Source organism: Python bivittatus, unplaced genomic scaffold (assembly GCF_059951505.1).
Source record: "Python bivittatus isolate LINGU-HERP-01145 unplaced genomic scaffold, Pbiv_v1 ctg000350_np1212, whole genome shotgun sequence".
Taxonomy (NCBI): Eukaryota; Metazoa; Chordata; class Lepidosauria; order Squamata; family Pythonidae; genus Python; species Python bivittatus.
In genome coordinates this window covers 1,016,720-1,042,533 of record NW_028277074.1, presented here as the reverse complement: position 1 = coordinate 1,042,533, position 25,814 = coordinate 1,016,720, and the positions used below count along the sequence as shown (strand labels likewise).

Below are 25,814 nucleotides of genomic sequence, written 5' to 3'. Positions count from 1 at the left end.
TGTATGCCTCTTTTAATTATTAAAACATCAACTGGTTTCATTTGTATATCCACTATTTCATCTTTTTCCAGATCATTCTTGTAGCCTGTTATTTTTAAATCCATGTTCAAATCTATTTCAGTCTTATCTGGTAGAACCTGTTCCTCTTCTGTAACATCATTCACAGAGAGTCTATCTATGATGGCAGACATTCTCGAAATTAAGTTCCAAGTCCATTGTTCACATATATCCTTCAGTTTACTCGATGTTATTTTCCTCCATTCTGTGTAAACAAGTCAAATAGGTGTTCTTCTCTTTTGATTGTAATCTTTACTTTTAGCTCTCTCTAGTATCCAACCTTCAAAGTCCCATCCCATCAGGTATTTTTTTTTTCCAGAATTCAAAACATGAGCCATTTTCCCACAGGATTCATTCAATTTGAAAATCCCATTTCAAGTCAGTCTAGACCCTTAGTCCATTTATATTGTTCCAAAAACAACATTCTAATCACAGTTGACCATTTATTCCCAAAAATTGTTAATTCCTTAAAGTTGCACTTAAAATTTCTTTCATTAAGGATTGAAGGGAACTCACTCAGTGAACACCAACAAACTTGCCATTCTGAAGGTTTTTACTATTTAAAAAACATTAAAAAAGTAATTAAAAAAGTGATTAAGAAATGAGGCTCAGTCGAGCTTTATGTCGACAAAGGCTACATTATGGTTGTGGGCATAGATGGAATCTCTCGACTCCCAGATGCTCCACTCACCAGCCGACCACAAAAACCTCAGTTCTTGCAGTCTACTTGGTAGAAGCAGCTGTCCTGAGTACACTGGGCAATCCCACAATCTCTCCTTTCTCTGGAGAGATTTCACCAGCAAGGATCCACCCTCTGGTCAGTGATTTCAGGCGTAATGCTGTCCTTGCTCCTTCAGAGATGGCTAGCTCACCGTGTTCTCACTGAAGTGTAAATAAACCAACTTTATAGTCTTTCTTTTTACTTCTAACAGTCTTAATCTTTAGTTTATTCAAATACTGTCATAGGATTTGATTTCTTTTCATTTCTTCTTTGTCCCATCGTACAGAGTTCTTCAAGGCTTTAACGAGCCTCTTTTGTTAATCCAACAGGAAAAAATTATCCAGATCACATGGTTTGTCATTTGTATTTCCCTTTTAAATTTTAAAACCTCATCTGGTTTCTTTTGTGGATCCAGTGAAACATCCTTTTCTAAGTCATTCTCTTGGTAAATCCACTTTCAATACCATCTCTATCTTGTCAGATAAAATTTGTTCTACATCTATCATTTCTTCAATAACATCTTTTGAACATAGCCTATCTACAGGAGCAGACATTATTACTGACATTGCTGATATTGTGGCTACTATTTTCTGATTCCATTCTTCAAAAGTCTCCTTCGGAATTTTTATTGTTTTATAACGTTTTGCAACATTTTCCAGGCTTATAAATCTTTCTTCTATCTAAAAAAATTAGTCTCTAGTGTCCAGTTTTTGAAATCATGAAATTACCTATCTTTGTTTTGTCTTGTAGAAACCAAAACAGAATCTATTTCCCACAAGAAGCTGTTTGTTCTTTATAATTAATTCCAAAATCTTATTGTAAAAGTTTCAATATTCTAATTCTGTCTGGACCACTAGTCCATTTATAATTTTTAAAAATCAAAATATTATTTAGCTTTTTGCTGTTTATTTCAGATTCTTTAAATTCTTAAGCTTATGATTAAAATTTTCTTTCATTCAGGACTGAAGGCAGACTCACCTGGCATTTTCAAACTTGTTGTTCCCAAGGTCTCTAATAGCTTAGTGATTAGCGAACAATTTCTGAAAGGGATTAGAAAGTGAGGTTTCCAAACTTAGTGTCCTTTAAAAATCTCTGCCACGGTTGTGAGCAAGATGGCTAATCCCATCATCTCCTGGCACTCAAACCTGCGGAAAACTATTGTCATGCAGTCTACTCACAAGGAGCAGCCATCCAGAGCGCATATGGGCAATCTCCCACTCTCTCCTTACCCAAAGAGGTTCCAAGGAACCGGTCTATTCACTGGTTCCTTGGTCTTTGCTGCTGCTGTTGGCTCCACTTTCGCTGAGCCATCTTCAGTTCACCATACCTGCCTGCGAAGTCCCTCACATGGCTTGGTCTTTAAACCTATTAAGCTGAATTTCAGATATAAGAGTGCGATTCTATGTACCACTAGTGTTCAGTGGCACATGCTCCCTATTAAATGTTCAAAGGTTGTAGTCTCTTTGTAGCATTTAATGTCTTGCATGTTCAACTTCTAGGTAAACCTAAATCACAGATTCTAAACTTTTTAGGCCTGGTGGCACATTTCATTATGGGCTCTCTGGCAAAATGGTTGCTGGTTGATTTACCTATTCAAAAATGAGGGCAGCAGGGGACAAAACAGTTACGAAGCACAGATTTACCAGAATGCTACCTATCTCTAGCTTTGCTTCCTGCAGAATGCACCCTATTTACATTTGACCTTGTCTTAGAAAGGTAGACATACTGCTGGGCTGCAGCAATCGTTTTTTTCCCCCCAAGACAGATAATTTAGAAACAGAGATTATAGTATAAATTGAAACTCTGCTTTGCAAAAATTTCAACTTTGTTATATAATATCACATCACGTCATATGTGTAAAGAGTAAGATAGGCAGAAATCTGGCATGTGCCAAGACAAGCTTCCAAATATGGCTTACTGGTTCCCCAAAGCAAATACTTAGGAATGTGAGGGATGCAAATAGTCCTGTTCTGCCCACTGTATTAGGATAGCTTTTATGTATTTCTTAGGGAAGGGCAGATAGAGATTGTATCCCTTCAGTGAAATACATTGGCTGCCAATACTAATAACTAAGTTTATTTGCCTAAGGTTTAAATTAGTAGTAGAATTCTTGATCAGTAGCATATGAATGTGTGTGACCAATGTGGGAACAGCATACTTTTTGAAAAACCAAAGGAAATAATCCATCAAGAAAATAAGAGAAAAAAAATTGATGGATAAAAAGAAACAGATTCTAGTTCCTCTTTTTTAACTTTTATAAACATTTAAACAGGTTTTATATTAAATAAATGTAGTATGGAGAAACAGGATGGAACATAATCAAACAATCAATGGGGAAACCATTTGTACTTTGGTCATGGTTGGCATAAGAACAACTACAAAAGTTATTATATTTATATTCTTATGCATTGTTTTATGGGCTTCTTGGTGTTTTTTTTTTTTTAATTACACCATGAAAAACATTGCTTGAAGCACTGAAAGCTCAACTTTTTGAAAACTTCTTATGCTAATCACTTGTTAAAGTGAAAGTAAACTGTAATTTCAGAACAAACCAGTGAAATATCTGTATTCATAGTAGATACCTAGATTGTTCCTCTGTGTCATATTTATGATTTTGGTGGTTATACATTTATCATGATTATTAATATTATTTCAGGGTTCAGAAGAATATTCTTTTCAATTTAATATCTGTCTAGCTGGAAAATGAAGCATTGATACTTTCATAAACTTAGTTTCAGTAAAAAGAACAATTTAGCAATTATGTACATATATCTTTTGGTCTTTACTAATAGTTAATGAACCTGAAAAGATCATGATTATAAGTAAAGGCAGAATTATTTATAATCTACCATTTGTAAAAACAACTGGAGCTGGACATTTGAAAATAAAGCTAAAATAAGGAATACCATTGAAAATAGAAAGCTTTATTTTCTATGTATATTTTATTCCTGTAGACAAAGAAATGTTAAGGAGACCCAGTGGCAAGTTTTTGTTGCTAATTACTGCTGTTGCACTCTTAAACTGCATAAAAGAATAAAAATTATATGTTTAATTGCATGTCTCATACACATTCTTGGAATGAACATTACTGGGCTGAACACTCTTGGTTATATTGTTTCTTTTCAATAGAAAATGTGGAACTTGCTTTTAGAATCATATCACTATAGGCACAGTATTCTTTTTTAAAAGAAAATGATTCTTAACAGTTTTTGATCTGTAGGCTTTCATGGGAATATTATACAATGATTCTCCCTCCCCCCATGAATTAAGGCTTTGTTCATCGGAGATAAATTTCCTAGGATATTACCCTATCCCTAATAAGTAATTTACTGCTCCATTTTTCCATGTATCTAATTGATTTCTTTAATTTATTAATTTATTAGTTTATTTATTGTCACCACTTTAACCAATTATTAAAAAATCACAGCAAAATTATACTGAAACAAAGTTAAAATGTATCAATGTTACCTGCTATTTGTTTATTTGGAATAACATTTCTAGGACAAAACACAGTAGTGATATTTTCATTGTAGCACAATTACAGAATATTCTCCTCAACAATATTATTAGCTGCCACAAACTTTTTAAAATTCAAAGCTAATTTATGTATTTTACTGCTTTTCAATTATGTTTTATTAAAATTTTATTTTAGTTATGGTACTGTTTTAATTTTACCTAAAATTAAAGGTTTGGATAAAGGGCAGGATATCAATTATTTTAGATAAGTATAGTAACCAATTCTTTATGTCAGAGGGTCTTCCTGATTTAATACCATAATTCCCTCCATCTTCAAGTGGGATAATGTTAAATTATGTCAGATAAGTGAGTTGTGGGAATTATGAGGAAGAAACCAACCAGCTCCAAAGCCCTGCTGCTTCATTCCAGCCAAGGTAATGGGGATATTTTTACATTTTAATTCATTGGTAGAACTTCATTTTTATAACTTCCTTATCACTGAATCTGACAGCAGGGAAAATGCCTTTGCTAGCTCAGGACTGATGTTGGTAAAAGGCCAAGAGATGTTTGCTTCACATAAATTAGCAAGTTGGCACAGACATAAATAGGTATTTATAATTTTTTATTGCAGTTCTATACCCAAAATACCTGTAAGATGCATTTCTAAATAGTGAGTTATAAGATTGCATACTAAATGATTTTAAAATAAATGCTAAGTTCACCTGTCAATACATTGTTAAGAAAGAGAACTGGGTGATATTAACTATTTAATTCCTGAGTATTAACTTAGGTAGTATCATCTTACCTAAGTTAGGTATACACCATCTTACCTAAGTTATGATATTTCATACCTAACTCAAAAACATCTTTGTTTGAAATTTTTCTCTGAAAATAATCTCTATACAAAGGTGAGAAAACCTCTATGTGAGGAGTTAAATAGATCACAAAATGTAGATATGTGTTCAAGCATATAACCTTCTTACAAATGTAAGAAACAAATAATAAACATAGCTTACTGACATATCTTGTTTTGGTTGAACTGTATTTGGGTGCTCTCCAAATGTTCTGGATTATTACTCAAACAATCCTTGCCACTGCTAGTCCCTTCTTCTGATATTTATTAAAATAGTTCACTGGAAAGATCTCCTCTAAAACAGAATAGGCCAGCCTTTGGTGTCTGGAGCCATGCTAAACAGGTCAAGGGCTGTAGGGGGTGGAGCAATAAACAAAAGAGGGAGGAGGGGAAGCTCTGAATAATTGTTTGTTTTCATCCTCTTTACCAATTTTAAGTTTTACACTATAATTTTATTAGTTTTTTAAAGATTTTTTAAAATCCCACCTTTGTTATTTTTTTTTTTATAAATAATATACAAGGTGGCGAACATACCTAATTCTCCTTCCTCCTATTTTTCCCACAACAACCCTGTGAGGTGGGTTGGGCTGAGAGAGAGTGACTGGCCCAAAGTGACACGGCTTTCATGCCTAAGGTGGGACTAGAACTCAGAGTCTCCTGGTTTCTAGCCTGGTGCCTTAACCACTAGACCAAACTGGCTCTCTAAATTATTTTAGTGCTTATTTTACTGTTAATTTTAAATTGTAGTTTTATCCTTTTCATATACTATTCTTATTTTTCAAATTTTGTCAGCTGCCTTAAGTGTTTGCCAGAGTAAAAGAGTGAAACATAAATCAAACAAATAAATTATCATGTGTTTCTTTCCTCAGAAAGATGGGAACCACATATATTCAGAAACTGTGGTCAGATGGCATATCAGGACTTGCAAAAAACAAATTTGGGGCCATATAGAGGTTGTCCATTCCTGTTATAAATTCTCTTGTTGTCTTTCAAAGACTACAGTAATCTTAATAATCTTAAGGATTATAACAAACTTTTTATCTTGCCTTTAAAAAGTCTGTTAGTGTATTCCTAACAAATCACTGAAATTTAAAGTCAGATTAACACTATTATAATTTTTTTAAAGCCAAAGTGTTAAACCAACACTAATTTTGTTAATAGGGGGCCTAACACCTGGAAGCTGAGTACACATATAATAAATATTGGTAATGGAGACTCTCTCTCTCTCTCTATTGCAGTCATCTTTTTTTACCAAGTAAAACAATATCTTTTCCAGTTTTCCTACAAACAAATCATAGCTGAATTATATACAACAAAGACATAATACAAAATGTATATATTTAAGCCTATAATAAATTTTGTTCACTATTTTTTATTTATTTAGTCCCCAAACCCATAAAAATAAAATAACCCCAAACAGTAATTCTTACTGTGAAAAAAACATTCTCTATTCTATAGAAATATTAGCCAGTTTCTCATTGCTCACAGCCTTAACATCTTCTGAAACAGAGGTTTCCTTTTTTTTTTTAAGCTGCAAACATTAAGATACTTTAAAAAGATTTACTATACAGGTAGTCCTCACTTAATGACCATTCATTCAATGACTGTTTGAAATTATGGCAGCACTGAATGAATGGTGGTTATGGTCAGTCCTCTAAGTTTTGGCCGTTGCAGTGCCCCCGTGGTCATGTGATTGAAATTCAGGTGGTTGGTAGCCTGCCTGCACTTACTACCAAAGGGGGACTTCAACTAACCCCACCTGCCTATCTCCCCCCCAATCTTTGCCATTTTGGCCACCCTGCACTCTGCTCCATAACCCTGCTGCCCCCCGCTTACCTTTGCTGTCTTCTTCCTCCTGCTGCTGGCCTGGGATCCAGGCTCTGGGTGAGAGTGCAGCCCTGGGATGTATCTGGCAAATGTGGCAGGGCAGCGGAGCCTTGTCTGCCAAAGGGAACTTGCCAGGACTGATCAGGGAGGAGGCAGTTGGAAGGGACACCAAGGCATGACACTTCCATCACCAGGCAAGGCAAGAGAGGCAGCGGTGGCTCCCTGGACCAAGGTGGAAGCTGTGTGGGAAGCGGTGCCTGGGGTGGTGGTAGAACTGGAAGAAGCGATGAGGGCTTCCCGGAGTTGTACCAGTTGCTCTGAAGCTCGCATTGGAAGTGCTCCTGGAGACATGACCTGCAGGCTTCACTGAGGGGTGGAGGCAAGCCAGCACCGGCAGAGCCTACCTGCAGGCCCCCTGCTTGTTCTCGGCCCAGCCTTCCTCCTGCAAAGCCTCATGAAGGGCCGGCAGCTTTCATTGTGAACTGCAGAGCATGTGCTGGAAGTGTCCCTGGAGAACCAGTCTGTAGGCTTCAGTGCGTTTGTTGCCCGGGGAGCTGCTGCTGCCTGACTTGCCTTGCCCGGTGACAGAGTGCACTGTGCCTTGCCATCTTGCTTCCTCCTCCCTTGCTGGGCCTGGCAAGCTTCATTCAGCAGACGATGCTCTGCTGCCCTGCTGCATGCATCCCAGGGTTGCACTGTCACCTAGCACCTGGATACCTGGACAGCAGCAGAAGACAGTGAAGGTCAGCTGGGGCAGGAAGCAGCAGGGGTAGGCAGCAGAGTGCAGGGCAGCCAAAAGGGCAGAGCTGGAGGGAAGATAGGTGGATAGGGGGAAGTGAAGTGAAGGAGAACACGGCATGGCAGGACAAGCATGATGTCCTGGACTAATGACAGCAGGTCCTGGCCTAACGATCTCAAGTGGGACTACTGGAACTGCCATCACTAAGCGGGGTGGTCACGTGATGTTTCACCTAATGACTGCTTTGCTTAGTGATGGAAATTCTAGTTCCAATGAGGGTTGTTAAGTGAGGACTACCTATATTTGTGTTGAATTTGTTATTATTAATTGCTTAGTCATGGGAACATGTACTTTTAGGCACACAAGAAAAGTAACAATATATAATCGAAAGACCTATTGATCCTGTTGTTGTATACCTCCTTGGCCATGTCGGTGTATTTTTGTTTTTCTTTAGGATCAAGAAGAGACCACCAATCTGCCAATATCTTGGTAGCACCACGATTGTCCAGACGGGGATGTTCTTGCCGGACAAGGGAACGGTGACGTTTGCAGAACAAAAGGAATGCATTCATTGGTCTGCGAGCTCGCTGTTCTGAAGATTCCTCATCTTCTGTTTCATCAGCATCATGCTCAAGACCATCAGCACTGAGAATCTGGACCTATTTTACAATGAAGAAAATATAACACGTTCAAAGAATGGTGCTGACAAGGATTTCTTGACACATCCACAAGTTATTTGCTTTGATACCTAACCTGAAACATGCAGCTAACCTGCATTTAAATAGTTTAGTGTCATAATCAATTACAATCAATTGTTCATAGGATAAATAGAGTACACTTGAAAATATCAGAAGATTCAAAAAAAGAAATGTGACTGTATCCAGGCTCAGCAGCTTCTTCCCAAGAAAGAAAGAAAACCTTGCTCCCCTCAAAATAGAATGTCCACTAAGATGTTAAAATCTTCCAGTTTTTACTCTTCCAGAATGTCAAAGAGTTCATACTTCCAGAAGGAGTATGAACTCTTTGACGTTAGAAGCAATACATAAATTGATTAAGGAAATCATACATAAAATATATAATCTAGGTTGCAATAATTTGTGTTTTAATTGATGACACTAAAAATATTTCTTATTCTGCTGCTGCTGATCACAATTTATAGTTAGCTGCCTCACTATTTTTGTTAACCTACCACAAGAGTGAGGAAACAAAAATTGCCCAATAAAACTGCATTTCTTTGATACCTTTACATTTCTCCCCTCTCCTCCTTTTCCTTTCTTCCTCTTTAACTCATTGAAGTTCTTTTAGTTGCCATTTTTCAAATGTACAGTATATATTATGTATTTTATATGTATGTATGTACAGTATGTGAGTGTATATACGTACATGTGTTGCTCAAAGGTTTACATTATTAACCTGCTTGAATGGGACATCAGTGTTTAAGTAATGGAATGAAGGAATTAAAAAGTAATATAATATATGCGAATTTCAACAACAAATAATTGTTAAAATTAGTTGCCTCAAGATTTTAAGGGGAATTGGACAAATTCATAAACAATAATATATTAACAGAAAAAATAAATAATAAGATTTGGCCAGGATGAACTAACATCAACTACTAACCTATATAGAGGAACATAGAATTCTTATGTTGGAAGGAATCATTTACAGGTAGTCCTTGCTTAACAAAGATAACTGGGACCAGAATTTCCATCACTAAGTAATGTGGTGGTAAAGCATCAACCTGACCACGCCATTTAGTGACAGCAATCCTGTCAGTCTCTGTTGCCATTGCTAAGTGAGGATTGGAGGTTGTTAAGCAAGGACCTCCTCGCAACTTCCTGATGGCTTCCAACAAGTAAAGCCGGCAGGAAGTTGCAAGTCCCAGGTGACTCACAAGCAGGGCAGTGGGCAGGTAAGTGGCTACTGCCAGGTAGGGGAGGGTGCACAGCTGGCCAGTGAGGCTTGGGTCGAGTGTGGCGGGGCTAGAGGAGGCTGCTGCCAGGTGGGGAAGGGTGCATGGCTGGCTGGTGAGGCGTGAGCGAGGCCAGGCCCTGGGTGGCTGCTGCTGGGTCAGGGAGGGTGTGTGGGTGGCTGGTGAGGCATGGCACGAGCAGAGCCAGGCAGGGGGTGGCTGCTGCCGGGTGGGGGAGACTTACTGGAGCGACTTCCGACCTTCCCTGCCGGCTCCCCCATTGACTTTGCTTGTGGGAAGCCAGCAGGGAAGGTTGCAAATGGCAATCGTGACTGTGGGACAATGCACCCATCGTGTGAGCCAGTTGCCAAGCGCCCAGATTGAAATCACATGACTGTGTGGGTGCTGGGACAACAGGAACTTTGAGGACCAGTCATAAATTGCACTCATTCAGTGCCACTGTAACTTTGAACAGTCACTGAACGAGTAGTCATTAACCGAGAACTACCTGTAGACCACTGAGATTCATTCCCTGCTCAGTGCAGGAATTCATATTAAAGCATTTCTGACAAATGGTTGAGAGAAACACCTGTCAGTGTTGTAGGACCATGTTTGAAAGAGTTCATCTTCCAACAGATTGTCACATAATTAAGTTCTTAAGTTCCCTATCTCTATTATTTCATGACTCTGAAAAATCTGCAATTTTGTTTTTGGATACATTATCCACATCTTTGCTTTGACTGGGTGGATGACAACAGACACCAACACTATCACTTTTAGTGTTTTTCCACTAAACCCTGTTTTTCTCTATAACATTGTCAACTTCATTAACTTGGATTTCTTCCTACTGCTTCTGATCCTCTTGAACAGACTAGATCCTTCAACTGTTATAATCCAGTGACAGGAATCATCCCACCAGATGTCTATTATGTTATCAAATTGTATTTGTCTCTCTGTATTAGTTGATGCTCATTTTATTATCTATACTCAGAGCATTAGCACATAGACAACAAAGGCCATGAACTTTTATCAGATGACATTCTTCCTGATTTTTCTTTTTGAGGTTTAATAGGCTCTGTTACATTAAGACTCCTACATTATTCTACAGAGTCTAAGTTGTTTGTTTATTTTTATCACATTTATATCCTGTTGTAGTCTTGTGCAGACTCCTGATAGCTCACAACATGAAAAACAGTAATAATAAAAATTAAAAATACAAGAGCCAACAGGAAAAAAAAAAAGCACAAACATACATTTCAGATACCTTCTCACATCAGCTCCCCAATGCCCTCTAGAAAAGGTCTATTTTCACACATTTCTGGAAGATGTCTAGAGTTGGTGCCAAACACCGTTCTTGCAGAAGGCTATTTTAGAAGGCTAGCCCAATGAGTGGAAAACATTGTCTCTAAGTCTCAGGCCCCCAACTCCCAAAAATGGGAACAACCAGATGCTTCTCCCAGCATGATCAAAGTGACCAAAGGAGAGATACAGTCCTGAAGGTAACCTGGTGCCAAGCCATAAAGGGCTTTCTAGGTTATAACCAACACTTTAAAATGCAGTATATGCTCACTGGCACCAATGGGCCCCTGGGCCACTGCTTTTTGTACCAACTGAAGCTTCTTAAAAGCAGCCCCATGTACAGTGCTTGCAGTATTTGATCTGCCCATCCAATAAGGTCTGACAAGGATGGGCATACTCCAGGTCCCATCTCTTAAGCAATGTTATCTGACAGCACACACAAGACATAACTTGCCTGTTGCTGTTCCTGTTTGAACAACACGCCTGAGGTTCAGATGACCTCTGACCCTGCCTTTCTGAAGACTATGTTTTATCCCTAAGGAGTGGGTCAGGAAGTTTTGTGTCCGCTTCTGTTTTTGGCTGTTAGAAGTTGCCTGTGACACAATATATTTTACTGTGTTTTTCTTCTAATTGTGTACACCAATCTAAGCTACACATCCAGTGGGTGTCTATCTAAAATGATTGACTAAATGAATAAAAATAAAACCTATACTATCCTAAACTTGGGAATGTGTGGGTAGCTCCCAGTTATCATGTAGCATGTTTGTGGTTAGCCAGATCTGCCACTGGTTCTTGTTTTTTCTTTCATAGTTATTATATTGTATTTTTATTCTGTTTGGCTTTATTGTACATTGCCAAGGGTTGGTTTAAAGTCAGGTGGTGCCTAAATTGAATGAATTTATATGTCTTGAGTTTATATGTTCTCTTTCCGCTCAAAGATTAATAGCAGGGTTTGGGTGAAAGGCAAAACTTTCAAGGAAAAGGCTTTGGGGGCTTCAGGTTCTGCTGCTTTCATGTGTTGTTCAAAGATGTTTTTGAGAAATAATATGGTCATTTCTTGTAATTAGAATCTGTAATATGATTCAGGAAATGTCTTCTTACTTCAAAAACAATATATACCTTATAAAAAAGCTCATCAAAACACCAATGAGTACAGCACTATTTTCATACTGTGATATGAAAAAAGCTGTTTATAAATGAGCTTGATTTCCAAATGTGTTTTGAGAAGATCTGCATAAACCTGCTAAGGGATGTCATTTTTAATTCTGGTTTTCAAAGGGATACCTTTTCAATATCTTCTTCGTCTTCTTCCTCCTCTTCCTCTTCAGAAAAGTCAAGAATTTTCTTTGCAAGTAGTGGATGCCACTGAAGACACTTCCTCTTTGGCCGTTTTCCAGTCCCTTCTCCGTCTGTTGAGTGATCTTTATTCCTATTGGTGCCTTTCATTACTGTGACCTACCAGGAAAGAAAGAAAGAAAGAAAGAAAGAAAGAAAGAAAGAAAGAAAGAAAGAAAGAAAGAAAGAAAGAAAGAAAGAAAGAAAGAAAGAAAGAAAGAAAGAAAGAAAGAAAGAAAGAAAGAAAGAAAGAAAGAGAAAAATAAATAAATAAGTGTGTGTGTGTGTATGTATACACATACATACATAAATACATACAAAGACTGCTAAATAAAGGCTCACACTGGCTCTCATGCTAAGGAGATGCATTACAGAAGGAGAGGCCAAGAAGATAAATAAATGCTCTGTTCTCCAAAGAACCATGCAAGGTGTACTCCCAACTGTAGTGCAACAACCCAGTAACAGCAGAACCACCAACACCAGAAACTGAACAGTACTAGAAGAACATATGGGAGAAAGAGAAAACACATAATACCAGTGCAGTGTGGCTGCAGGATCTGAGAGCAGACCACAGCAATCTCCCAGAATAGGAACCAGTCACCATCACAGTAGCAGACACCCAACAGCAGGTCAAGAACACAAAGACCCGGACAGAACCTGCCCCGAACATGATCCACACTTCCTGGCTAAAGAAACTAACAGCAGTGCATGAACGCCTAGCAACACAGATGAACCAGCTGCTAGCAGCAGCTCCACCCAGACTGGCTAATACAAAGAAGGATAGTGCTGATCATGAAAGACCCCTACAAGGGCGCAGCAGTGTCCAACTACCAGCCAATAACCTGCCTCCCCACAACATGGAAAGTCCTATCAGGCATTATAGCTGCCAAACTACAGGACCATATGGGCCAGTATGTGAGCACAGTTCAGAAGGGCATTGGGAACAACGCCAGAGGCTGAAAACACCAGTTGCGCATAGATAGAGCAGCCGCCTGAGACTCAAGTTCTAGACATACTAATTTTAGCACAGCTTGGATTGACTACAGGAAAGCCTATGACTCAATACCACATGGATCTGTGAATATCTGGTGCTATACAAAGTCAACAGGATACTAAGGACCTTCCTCAAGAACTCAATGGGACTAAGGAAGACAACACTGGAAGTCAGCTCAAGACAGCTCGCACAAGTGGCCATCAAGTACAGCATGTATTAAGGTGATGCACTGTCCTCACTGCTGTTCTTCATAGGCTTGAACCCCCTCAGCCAGATAAGCACAAAGACATGATACACATACAAGTTCAAGAGTGGAACTGCCATCAGCCACCTCCTCTACATGGATGTCATCAAGCTCTATGGTAAGAATGAATGAGTCATCCACTCACTGATCCACCTGACACAGATCTACAGTGAGGACACTGAAACATCATTCAGACTGGAGAAGTGTGGCCGGATGGTAGTAAAGAGAGGGAAGGTAGTTAAGACTGATGGGGTGGAAGTACCAGTGGGCCACAGAGCAGACATAGTCACATAGGAACCATGAGGAGGAGGCAAGGAAGACAGCAACATCCAAGTACCACCAAAGGATAAGACAAGTCCGGAAGAACCAGCTCAATGGGAAGAACAAGAACCATGCCATCAACAAATATGCCCTGCCAGTCATCAGATACCCTGCTGGTATAGTGAGCTGGCCAGAAGAGGACATGGAGGCTGCCAATGTGAAGACCTGGAAGCTCCTCACAATGTACGGAGGTTTCCACCCCAAGTCCAACACCCAGAGATTGTACACCAGGCGGAAAGAGGGTGGGTGGGATCTGATGAGTGTAAAACCCACTGTCCTGGATGAAACCCAGAGATCCAGGAGTACATCAGTAAGATGGCACCAAAGATGAGCTGCTGAGAGAATGCCTGAGGCAGCACTAGACATGGGAGGAAGTTCAAGCAGAGGAAGTACCATGGCAAGACAAGATCCTGCATGGATGTACCATCAGCAGATAGCTGAGGTAGTTGACATTGGGAAATCCTACTACTGCTGAAAGGGCTGAATTAAAAGACAGCACTGAGGCACTGATCATAGCAGCACAAGAACAGGTACTAAGTACCACATTGATAGAAGGAGGGGTCTACTACACTAGCAGGACCCAAGGTGCAGATTGTGCAGTGAGGCCTCAGAGACAGTCCAACACATAGTGACATGGCGTAAGATGCACGCAGGTACAGCATAACTGAACAGCATGACCAAGTAGCTGGCATTGTGTACATGAACATCTGTACAGTGTATGGGTGAAACCCTCCCAAGTCCTGATGGGAGATTCTATAGAAGGTTGTGGAGAATAACAAGGCTAAGATCCTGTGGGACTTCCAGATCCAGATGGACAGTCAGGTACTGGCCAATCAACCACACATTGTGGTGGCAGACAAGGGCCAGAAGACAGTGGTGGTGATAGATGTAACGGTGCCAAGTGACAGGAGCATCAGGAAGAAGGAGTATGAGAAGCTGGAGAAGTACCAGGGCCTGAAGGAGGAACTAGAGAGGATGTGGAAAGTAACGGCCAAAGTGGTCCCAATGGTGGTAGGAGCAATTGGGGCTGTGACACCTAAGTTGGAAGAGTGGCTCCAACAGATCCCAGGAACAACATCAGAGCTCTCTGCCCAAAAGAGTGCAGTGCTCGGAACAGCTAAGATACTGTGCAGAACCCTCAAACTCCCAGGCCTCTGGTAGAGGACCCGAGATTGAGGAAGATGCATACCACCCATAGGGATGAGAAGGGATTTTTTTTTTTTTAATATACACATTTTATATTTTAAAAACATATGCGTTGCAAACATAAGCTTGCAATGTTTGCAAGAATCATTCATTAATAAATCTTGTAAAGTTTATAGCCTTTGGTGATGCTTGTATAAAATTGGTTAATTTTAATGGGTGTGAGAGGAAGAAATATAACAAAGAGCCCAATATACAATATACAGTGCACTACTCAAGAATGTGAAAATATTACACAAAAGGTTAAGGCCTGTCCTTCTTCATTTCAAGGACAGGCAATAAATTACTTAAGAATAGTTGAATGTTGGAGAAAATTAAACAACAAGAACACTTTCCAAGGGAAACAGTCATTTCAATTGTTGATTTCAATCAGAGGCTGCATATATATTTTACTAGATTAGTACTAACAGTATTCATATTTGTTATATATTTTTTTCACTGGTATTGGAAGAAAGAAAGTTTGTGTCAATAGGTTTGATTAACTTTCAATCAGATGGCATCTCAATGAAAGGCCAAATTGCCTCCTAAATGGATAAACTGTTCTTTTTAGTATCACAAAAAACAATGGGACCTGCAGCTAAATGTGATGGTGATTTTGTGAGATGCAGAGTGAATTATCCAGTTCCAAAGATTTTGTAGTAAGAAGTGTAGCTTCTTATTTTTAATGACTTCAAGTCAGTCTTGATTTCTGGAGATTGTCTGGACAATTCCATGCAGTTTTCTTGGCAACATTTTCAGAAGTAGTTTGCCACTGCCTTCCTCCTAGGATTGAGAGAGAATGACTGGCCCAAAGTGACCCAGTTGGCTTTATGTCTAAGGCAGGACTAGAACTCATGGTCTCCTGGCCCAGTGCCTTTAACCACTACACCAAAATGGCTCTTAATATTACCATTATTTAAACTGGATATTCTCAGAATAATTATTTGTAGTATTATCCTAAACTTATTTACACTAAAATGCAAATACTCAGGAAATATGTAAGCACTGCTGATTGTTAATTCTAACCGCTCATTATTTTCTTCACTAAGCTATAATTCATCTCTGTGGAACCAGGAATCTCAGCTACCCACTGTTCTTGTTAATAGCATATAGAAATTCCAGCCCATGATGTCCCAGAATTAAAAACCTTTAGTACTAGCTATAAATATGTGACTAACACAAGAATGCCTAAGGAAATACTCCTGGAGGTGCTTTCAATGAAAATACAAAAACGAATTTCAGATTAGAGAAAGTAAGTTATTAAATACTAGCAGTATTAAGATGGAAATCTGTCATTTTCATGCAACATTATAAGATCACATTTTTACTATAATATTAAACACATAACAGACTATTGCTTCTGTTTCCTTGGAGCTACCTGTATTCTGTGTTACTACCTTTATTTTCATACATTTTATTATTTCTGTAATTGCACTTGAAACCAATTTATATATTTACATTCAGTTACAATATAACTGTTAATTATATATAACATATTCCTGTGTTTTTGAACCATATCTTTAATTTATAAGACTGACTCTTTTCTAATATTTCTCAAAGATAAGTAAAAATATATGTGAACATAAAAAGAATAGCAAGTCTATAATGTTTGAGAAGTAAGGCAACATTAAACTATCCAGTTTTGATGTAATTTTTTCACATGGAAGTTATATATGGTAAATCAAATATTACATGTATAACAGGATTTTTTTATCTTAGCCCCATGTGCCATACCAACATTTGCTCTAGGATTCTTCAGTCAAGCAAATAAATATGCTAGGTAAGTCTAATATGGGCTCTAAAGTCTAAGTCTTTAAAGGATCACTTTATTCTCAGGTTACAGCTGCCATATGAAAACTGATGAAAACACAAGTGGTAACTTACATTTGAGAGCTACCTACCATGTGACTCATGCTAATACTGTGAAGAATTTCTATGCTCCTGTGTGACAAGCTTCACAATAATAGATTGTTATAAATTACAGCCAAATAAAATTGGTACAGGTAGCCCTTGTTTAATGACCACTTGTTTAGCAACTGTTTGAAGTTATGATGGCGCTGAATGAGTGGTACTTATAACCGGTCCTCAAAGTTCTGGCCATCCCATCACCCCCGCGGTCACGTGATTGTGAACTGGGCACTTGGAGACCAGCTCGCACTTATGATGGCTGCAGCATCCCGTGGTTACATGATCGCCATTTGTGACCTTCCCTGCTGGCTTCCCACAAGCAAAGTCAAAGGGAAGCCGGCAGGAAGGGTTCTAAGTCTCTCCAGTAAATCGTTTGCACTCTCCCCCAGCCAGAAGCAGTCACCTCCGGCCCCAGCACTGCCACACTTGTCACCCACACACCCTCCTCCGCCCAGCAGCAGCCACTTACCTGTCTGCCAGTCTGCCTGTAAGCCACCTGGGACTTGCTTAATGACCTGTGATCCTCCCTTAACAACAGCAATGGGGACTTCTGGGATTGCGGTTGCTAAGCAATGTGGTCACATGACATCATACCTTACAACCACATTTAGCAATGGAAATTCTGGTCCCAATTACTGTCGTTAAGTGAGGACTACCTGTATTTATTTATTCATTTTTACAATTTAGACTTATAAGGCCACCAAAGTCAACACTGACTCTGGGTGGCATACAAATTAAATGAACAAACTCATAAATCTACTTGAGAATTTAAACTTACAGTATTTTTTTAAAAAATGGCTATTAAGGTCCAGAGTTTGTATTTTGTTTCTTGGAATTATGCTTCATACCGCAGTGTTTTTCATGTAACTTTACCTTAAAGACTAATATTCTACAAGTTTACAATGAGATTCCTTGATTCTCTTTTTGCATATTCTACCAGCTGTGGACAAAGATGTGGATGACAGGTAAATGTTGAATGTTCAGATCCTTATGAGATTTTCTTATCACACATCCAAATCATTGCTAACAAGAACAATATTATTTTTAAAAAGTAGGAATAACGCTTTTTGGAGAACCACTGCATATCTCAGTATAACTTGAAGTATTCCGACGTTTGCTAAACTGTGACTTGATACTTACCATGCCCAACAGTTTAGATTGCTTATTTCATTTCCATAAACTAGTCCCATACATTTCTGTTCAGTTAATTAAGCAGCTGGTACAGATATCTAATTATATTGGTGGAGTACTAAAAAGTTTAAAGAAAAAAATATTTGTGAAGTGACAAGTAATTGTGCACAAAAAGGCACTGATGAATTGTTACCATTTTGCAACCAACTAGAACTGGCATCATTCTGTTCCCTGCATCTTTAACAGTATTAAGAAATCTTCCCAGAGTATAAATAATCTCTCAGCATGATTGTAAGTACTCAAGACTTTTTCAGAATGACGTAGTGTCTAAACCCCAGGAGAGAGAGCATTTTAATAGTCCTTCCAAATCCTATGGAAAATATTACAGTAGCCATTATTTGTTATCCTCTCTGTCTTATGAAGGACTGTTTACATTTTTTTCAAGTTTTTCAGATGTTCATTATCTCATTAACTGAGTGAAATATACTTTATTCAATAGGCACAACACGCAGATTCTATTTTCTGAAATTTATTTACTTTATTAGTTTCATATTATTATACTGCCTTTCTAATTCAGCTATTCAGAGTGTTTAATGTGTAGTTTAATCAAAAGAAAATAAAATAATAATAAAAAAGACATGTACTCTGGGTATAATACAAAAAGATGATTGTTTTGTACTGCCAATGGATAAAAGTACAATGGATAAAATGTACAATCTTCAATTATGAAAAGGACTGGTAAAATGATGCTTTATGATGAGAAACCTGAATTTACTGTTTTCAGTGATTAACAAAGTGTATTTATAGATACTTTGATTCCTTATAAATTTATGATGAACCATTCCATATGATGTACCAATAAATATAAATATAACATTTGCAAGCTGTGGAAGAACGAAGCGGACTGACTGAACTAAATCTCAAATTATATTATCAGACCAATTGGATTACAGACTGGATCATACCACCATATGGCTGGGTTACTTCTACTGATGAAGTAGGACTTCCAGAAGGCTTGCATAAATATTTCTGATTGGATACAAACAGAAATACACAGTCTATAAGGAATTAATCAATTATATTATCCTAAATGTATGGGAATAAATACAGAAAAATAATAAGTCCAGACTTATCACCCTTGCTTCAGTATTAAATATTTATTTTCCTGAAGGTGAATGGACGCCCCCCCAAAAATCAATAGAGAAATTCTTACAGATTGCAAGATTTAATCTTTAATAAAACAAAAATGAAATATTTTGAGAACCTCTTGTTGGAATGGTCAGAAAGGTCTCACTGGTTCCATTATCTTCAAATAAGTAGTGCAGTTCAAAAGGAATTACAAAAACAAGACAGAACACTCAAGAAACTTAACCAAATTTGGAAAACTTAAAATATAAATTTCAGAACATCTGTTGGGGCTTATTTATAAGTTGTTTTTGAAATATGATTCGGAAACTGAACACATCAATATTGTATGACTAAATAGATGCAGAATTTAAACAGGAGGATTGATATGCCACAATGGCAATACCAATAGAAGATAAATATCAAATTTACTGCAAATATTACACTTGGGGGGAAAAAAAACACTACAAGACATTTTTCATTGGTATTTTACTCCAGTGTTGATTGTCAAAATTGGTAATTCATCTTTAAAAATGTTGGAAATGTCAGATTGAATCATTTTTTTCCCCCCATTTTGGATGAGAATGTCATGAAGCTCAAAAATTCTGAAAGATGATTGACCATAGAATGAAACAAATCTTAAGTACTGATTTTCTACTTTTCATAACAGCGCACTAAGCTGTGAGAGTATGCATCAATGTTAAAACAGGACTGCAACAGAATTTAACTTCACTGGAAACTATTCATGGGCTATAATTCTGCACATTAACTTGTACTACATCCAACATTTCAGTTTCTCTCAACATTAAGTCTTTCAAATATTAGACTTTTGTCTGATTCATTATGATAGACCTGTATAATGTTATACAGAAACTCCTATTATTTTGATTGATGACTTTTATAATGGTTGCCCCTATTAATTATTGATTTGATTTTAATAATAAAAACTTAAAATTGATTATTTTTATATGTATTACTAATCTGATGTAATCTATTTGGACACATCTTGTTCGATTTTACAGAGCTTATACATCTTGAATTTTCTTCATTTTCTTGTTTGCATTTGGTTGCATTTTGAAATATCTGTTAACATAAAATAAAAATAATAAATATGTACTGTATGTGTGAGAGGAATGGGTTATTTTTAATTATATATAGACAGTTTATACATCATTCACCTACATTTTCATTCTCAGAAGTCTGTATTAACTTTCTTTATATATTCTTGGCCATTTGTCTAAAGAACTGCATTCTTATTAGTTACTTCCTGGTCACAGGTTCCGTATGTAAGTGTACTATGATTTACACGCTGTGATAAAACATAAAGTGGCTTCACTTTTAGCTTAATGGGATGTGTAAAGTCATTTACTGTAGTTTGCAAGTGATGAAGTCTTTATAAAGAACAACTTTATACGTTGTGCTAAGTGAAAGTAAACCACACTGTAGGTTAAGCATTATATGTGAAAAAGTGTAATTTTAAAAAAGAAGCTAATCTGAAATTGCTTAACTAAAATCCAGCACTTTAGATATTATAAAACAGTAATGAACAACAGAATAAAGAGCCTCAATCACAGGCACTTCAAAATCCAATAGATTTTCCTGTGTGCAAAGTTTTCAATTACACAAATGCTCTAAATGTTTGAAGTTGAACTGAACATTCTCAAACAGTTTTTTCAAATTGAACCGTGCCCCACATTGTAGGGTGGAAAGCCTATAGGAGATCTGGAGAGCAAAAATCACAGCAGCTCATAGTTACCAATCCCTTTCCCACTAACGCCACACCATTTCTTCAGAATCATCCAGAACACTACTGCATGATGGTATCTATCTGTCTGTCTGTCTGTCTATCAATCAATCAAATTTATATGGCCGCTTATCTTATACAAGGTGACTCTGGGTGGTGTACAATAAAACCAACAATTAAAACATATTATAAAACCTACTTAAAATAATTAAATATAAATAAGAACAAGATCATAAGAGGGTTTTATAGAGTTCCTACAGGAAAAAAGTGGCATATCCCTCTTTTTCTCTTAGAAACTCCTATCTAAATTGGGAACAGGGATACAGTAGTTGATAGCTAGCTTGAAAAAATGGGTTACATCTTCAATTCAGCTAAAATTGAGGTGGCCATTTTATTTAAGTCCCATGAAATAGCACTAATAACCTTTTCTATACAGAGAATTGTATTATGAGAACCTTTTTTTATGTCTAAAGAATACATACATATGCATAAATAAAGAGAAACACACATTATTTAATAAATGCAAATTAAGAACAAGATAAACACACACAGCTATGGCCAAAGCAAAATTTCCTTTCTTGGTTGAAATATAAAATATGAAAAGCCCTCATCAGATGTACAATTTTCATAAATTCCCTGAAAGGAAATTAGAAGCAACATATTCTCCCTAGAATCTTATTAAAAATAAAAAACCCGACGACAGCATACACAATGTAATATATATAAGAAAGAAAAACTGTTCTAGTTAACAGAATTATGAATAACATTCTTGAAATAGAATGTGAACACTGCTTATTCACTTTTCAATAATTTTTCATTGCTACTATCATGTATAAAATTATGTTAAATTAATTTTTGACTTGTTTCCTACTGTTATGATTGTTTGGTATCATTAAAAAGGGGGTAAACACCATAACGTGCTAGATACAGTACTCTGAAACATCACTGCAGAATATATGTAATGATAACTACAATACAGGCAGTCCCCAAGTTAAGAACAAGTTCTGTTCCTAACCCTGTCTTTAACTCAAATTTGTATGTAAGTCAGAACTCATACTTACGAACAGGCTATTACTAAAAATGGTGGATGGCATTCTTCCTTGACCCAATTAACCGCTGAAGCTGTGTGATGTTGTAATGAACCGCTGAAACCAGGATGTATATTAAAAATACACATTACACTGGTTCATGAAAACATTGCATGGTTTCAGTGGTTCATCGGCTCGAGGAAGAACGCCATCTGCCATTTTTAGTAATAGGCAGCCTGTTCATAAGTACAAGTTGTCTGTAAGTTGGCCATTCTTAACCCGGGGACTGCCTGTAGATTAATTAGAGAGAAACTCCCATTGTAGTGGTTGACATATTATTTTAAAATACACAATTTATATGTGGCAGAAGAAATATTTATTTATCTACTCCATTACTGTAACTTATAGGGCACCTTGTGAGACTGACTTCAACTAGAGTTACAAGCAGATGAACTACATGTTTTTTCTCTCCAATACTGAAGTTTATTATTAGCTGCTTCATGAGGTGGATTATAGAGATAACAATGGATTCTATTAATATCATGCAAAGAGATTTGATAATGCAGAAAAGCTTCTCCTAGTTCTTCTACCCTCTGGCTTCAAGTGCTCCTAAATATACTCCAGGGATAATCAATACTCTCAGACCATACTGTATTTGAAAAGCATATGGAAGGTTGTAGGAGAAATATGCTCAGTAGTAATTTCCATTATCATGGCAGAAGGATAGCACTTAAACAAAATCTCAAATGAACCACTTCCTCAATTTGCCAGTGAATCATGATCCCACATAAAATTGAGTTTATGAAAACTTTTAGAACATTGAACATGGATCATTAGAAGCTCCCAGTCATGTTAACCAACCATTTCCACTACAATTTGAAAGGGTCAGGGATAGAATTTGCAGTATTCAAATGCTTTTTATGGATGAAAACAGAATGAAAATTTATTTTAAATGAAATATATAAATTTGGCTGGAGGATCCAGCCAAAAAAGGGGCTGGGACTAAAACAACATGGGGCAGATTTCAACAAATACAGATAAAAATACTTAGTGGGAGATAGTAACTACAGGAACAACAATGTTGCAGTGATCAAATGCAAAACCTATGTCTGCTGCTACCTTTGTACATGACTTTTCTCTATTGTTTGACTTGCTAACAAGATAGATACAGTGGGGCACAAAAGTATTTAGTCAGCCACCAATTGTGCAAGTTCTCCCACTTAAAAAGATGAGAGAGGCCTGTAATTTTCATCATAGGTATACCTCAACTATGAGAGACAAAATGGGGAAAAAAATCCAGGAAATCACATTGTCTGATTTTTAAAGAATTTATTTGCAAATCATGGTGGAAAATAAGTATTTGGTCAATATCAAAAGTTCATCTCAATACTTTGTTATATATCCTTTGTTGGCAATGACAGAGGTCAAACGTTTTCTGTAACTCTTCACAAGGTTTTCACACACTGTTGCTGGTATTTTGGCCCATTCCTCCATGCAGATCTCCTCTAAAGCAGTGATGTTTTGGGGCTGTCACTGGGCAATACAGACTTTCAACTCCCTCCAAAGGTTTTCCATGGGGTTGAGATCTGGAGACTGGCTAGGCCACTCCAGGACCTTGAAATGCTTCTTACGAAGCCACTCCTTCGTTGCCCGGGCGGTGTGTTTGGGATCATTGTCATGCTGAAAGACCCAGCCAAGTTTCATCTTCAATGCCCTTGCTGATGGAAGGAGGTGTTCACTCAAAATCTCACAATACATGGCTCCATTCATTCTTTCCTTTACACGGATGAGTCGTCCTGGTCCCTTTGCAGAAAAACAGCCCCAAAGCATGATGTTTCCACCCCCATGCTTCACAGTAGGTATGGTGTTCTTTGGATGCAACTCAGCATTCTCTCTCCTCCAAACACGACGAGTTGAGTTTAGACCAAAACATTCTACTTTGGTTTCATCTGACCATATGACATTCTCCCAATCCTCTTCTGGATCATCCAAATGCTCTCTAGCAAACTTCAGACAGGCCCGGACATGTACTGGCTTAAGCAGGGGGACACGTCTAGCACTGCAGGATTTGAGTCCCTGGCAGCGTAGTGTGTTATTGATGGTAGCCTTTGTTACTTTGGTCCCAGCTCTCTGCAGGTCATTCACTAGGTCCCCCCGTGTGGTTCTGGGATTTTTGCTCACCATTCTTGTGATCATTTTGACCCCATGGGGTGAGATCTTGCATGGAGCCCCAGATCAAGGGAGATTATCAATGGTCTTGTATGTCTTCCATTTTCTAATTATTGCTCCCACAGTTGATTTCTTCACACCAAGCTGCTTGCCTATTGCAGATTCAGTCTTCCCAGCCTGGTGCAGGTCTACAGTTTTGTTTCTGGTGTCCTTCAACAGCTCTTTGGTCTTCGCCATACTGGAGTTTGGAGTGTGACTGTTTGAGGTTGTGGACAGGTGTCTTTTATACTGATAACAAGGTCAAACAGGTACCATTACTACAGGTAACGAGTGGAGGACAGAGGAGCCTCTTAAAGAAGTAGTTACAGGTCTGTGCGAGCCAGACATCTTGCTTGTTTGTAGGTGACCAAATACTTATTTTCCACCATGATTTGCAAATAAATTCTTTAAAAATCAGACAATGTGATTTTCTGGATTTTTCCCCCCATTTTGTCTCTCATAGTTGAGGTATACCTATGATGAAAATTACAGGCCTCTCTCATCTTTTTAAGTGGGAGAACTTGCACAATTGGTGGCTGACTAAATACTTTTTTGCCCCACTGTATTTAAACTTCAGAGAACAGTTAAAATTTTAATTAGGATCTTAGCTCTAGAATAACTAGGTTATGCAATTTAAGTTATGAAATGTAAAAAAGAAAGATGTTCATTTACTTGGTACTAATTATTGGCCAGACACTGAATCAATTCTGTACTGTTTCACAGCAGAGAGCTAGTAATGAGCATTTCTAACTTTTACAGAATTAGTGGTCTAATGGGGAGCATGCTGTGAGTAAATGGTACAGTTTGCCAGCAGAGATGAACAATAAATTGAGTTACCATAAGTAACTAACAAAGAAGCAAAATTGTCCCTTTTTTCTGAGTATTGTTTCTCCTTTCCATTTTAAAACTGTTACAATATTGCTTTCATTTCTTTTAACAATTTAAAATCAGAAGGGTGATATGTTCATTCAGTTTTGCAACAGATCTTTTAAAAAGAACCAATATTTTAATAGATATTCTAACAGTCCCTTTGCTGGATCCTATTACTGAGTTCTCAATGTGTTGTTTTGGCCAAGTGAGAAGGAAGTAGCTAATTAATATTTTGGAAATGTATATTTAATTCTTATCACACTGAACAGCTAAGGATGTCATAATGGAGCTTCCAGTTCAGTTCCAGCTCAAATAATTGCCAGTCTCATATATAACTATCATAAAGGAACTAAATATTATCTGAATTTCAAGGAACTTCAGTTATTTCAGAATGGTTATGGAATGCTGAGAGATGTCCATTTCTGGAGAATGAGAGTTGATACTCTTAACAACTATCAGACCTGATCAAGGCAGACAAGTAATAAATCCAAAACCCAAGTAATTAATGAACTGTTTACCCAAAGAACACTGATCAAGATCCAAATAAAGAAAGACTAGAGAGAGCCAAACAATGCAAGGCATATTTGGAAATTATTTATAATATGCTTTGAATACAATACATTTTATTTTGTTGTTGAAGAAAAAGAACTGGGTTAATACTCTGGTGGATTTATGTTGCCTGTGGCAAAGTTACAAGTCTGAAACAGATTAATGGGCACTTGAACTAAGAAGAAGAAAACCAGAAGTGGAATTGCTCATTTTATATTTTACCTATTCTGTAATTGCCATCTTGGGAATAAATGAATATGGAAAACTACTTGATTAACCAATCCAGAATCTTGACTAAAAGGACAAAATTG

At 37.5% G+C, this 25,814-nt stretch overlaps 1 protein-coding gene across 19 annotated transcripts in view; it reads right to left on the bottom strand.

Moving 5' to 3' along the window:
• The window catches only part of BBX (BBX high mobility group box domain containing), a 165,264-nt gene that overhangs the window by 54,016 nt on the left and 85,434 nt on the right, over positions 1 to 25,814 (bottom strand). For all 19 annotated transcript variants that reach the window (XM_088144473.1, XM_088144488.1, XM_088144485.1 and 16 more), the window contains 2 exons: positions 12,149 to 12,319; positions 8,070 to 8,312 (listed from right to left, as the gene is read on the bottom strand). In XM_088144473.1, coding sequence (XP_088000599.1) covers positions 8,070 to 8,312; positions 12,149 to 12,319 — 414 coding nt within the window. The remainder of the gene's footprint in view (positions 1 to 8,069; positions 8,313 to 12,148; positions 12,320 to 25,814) is intronic.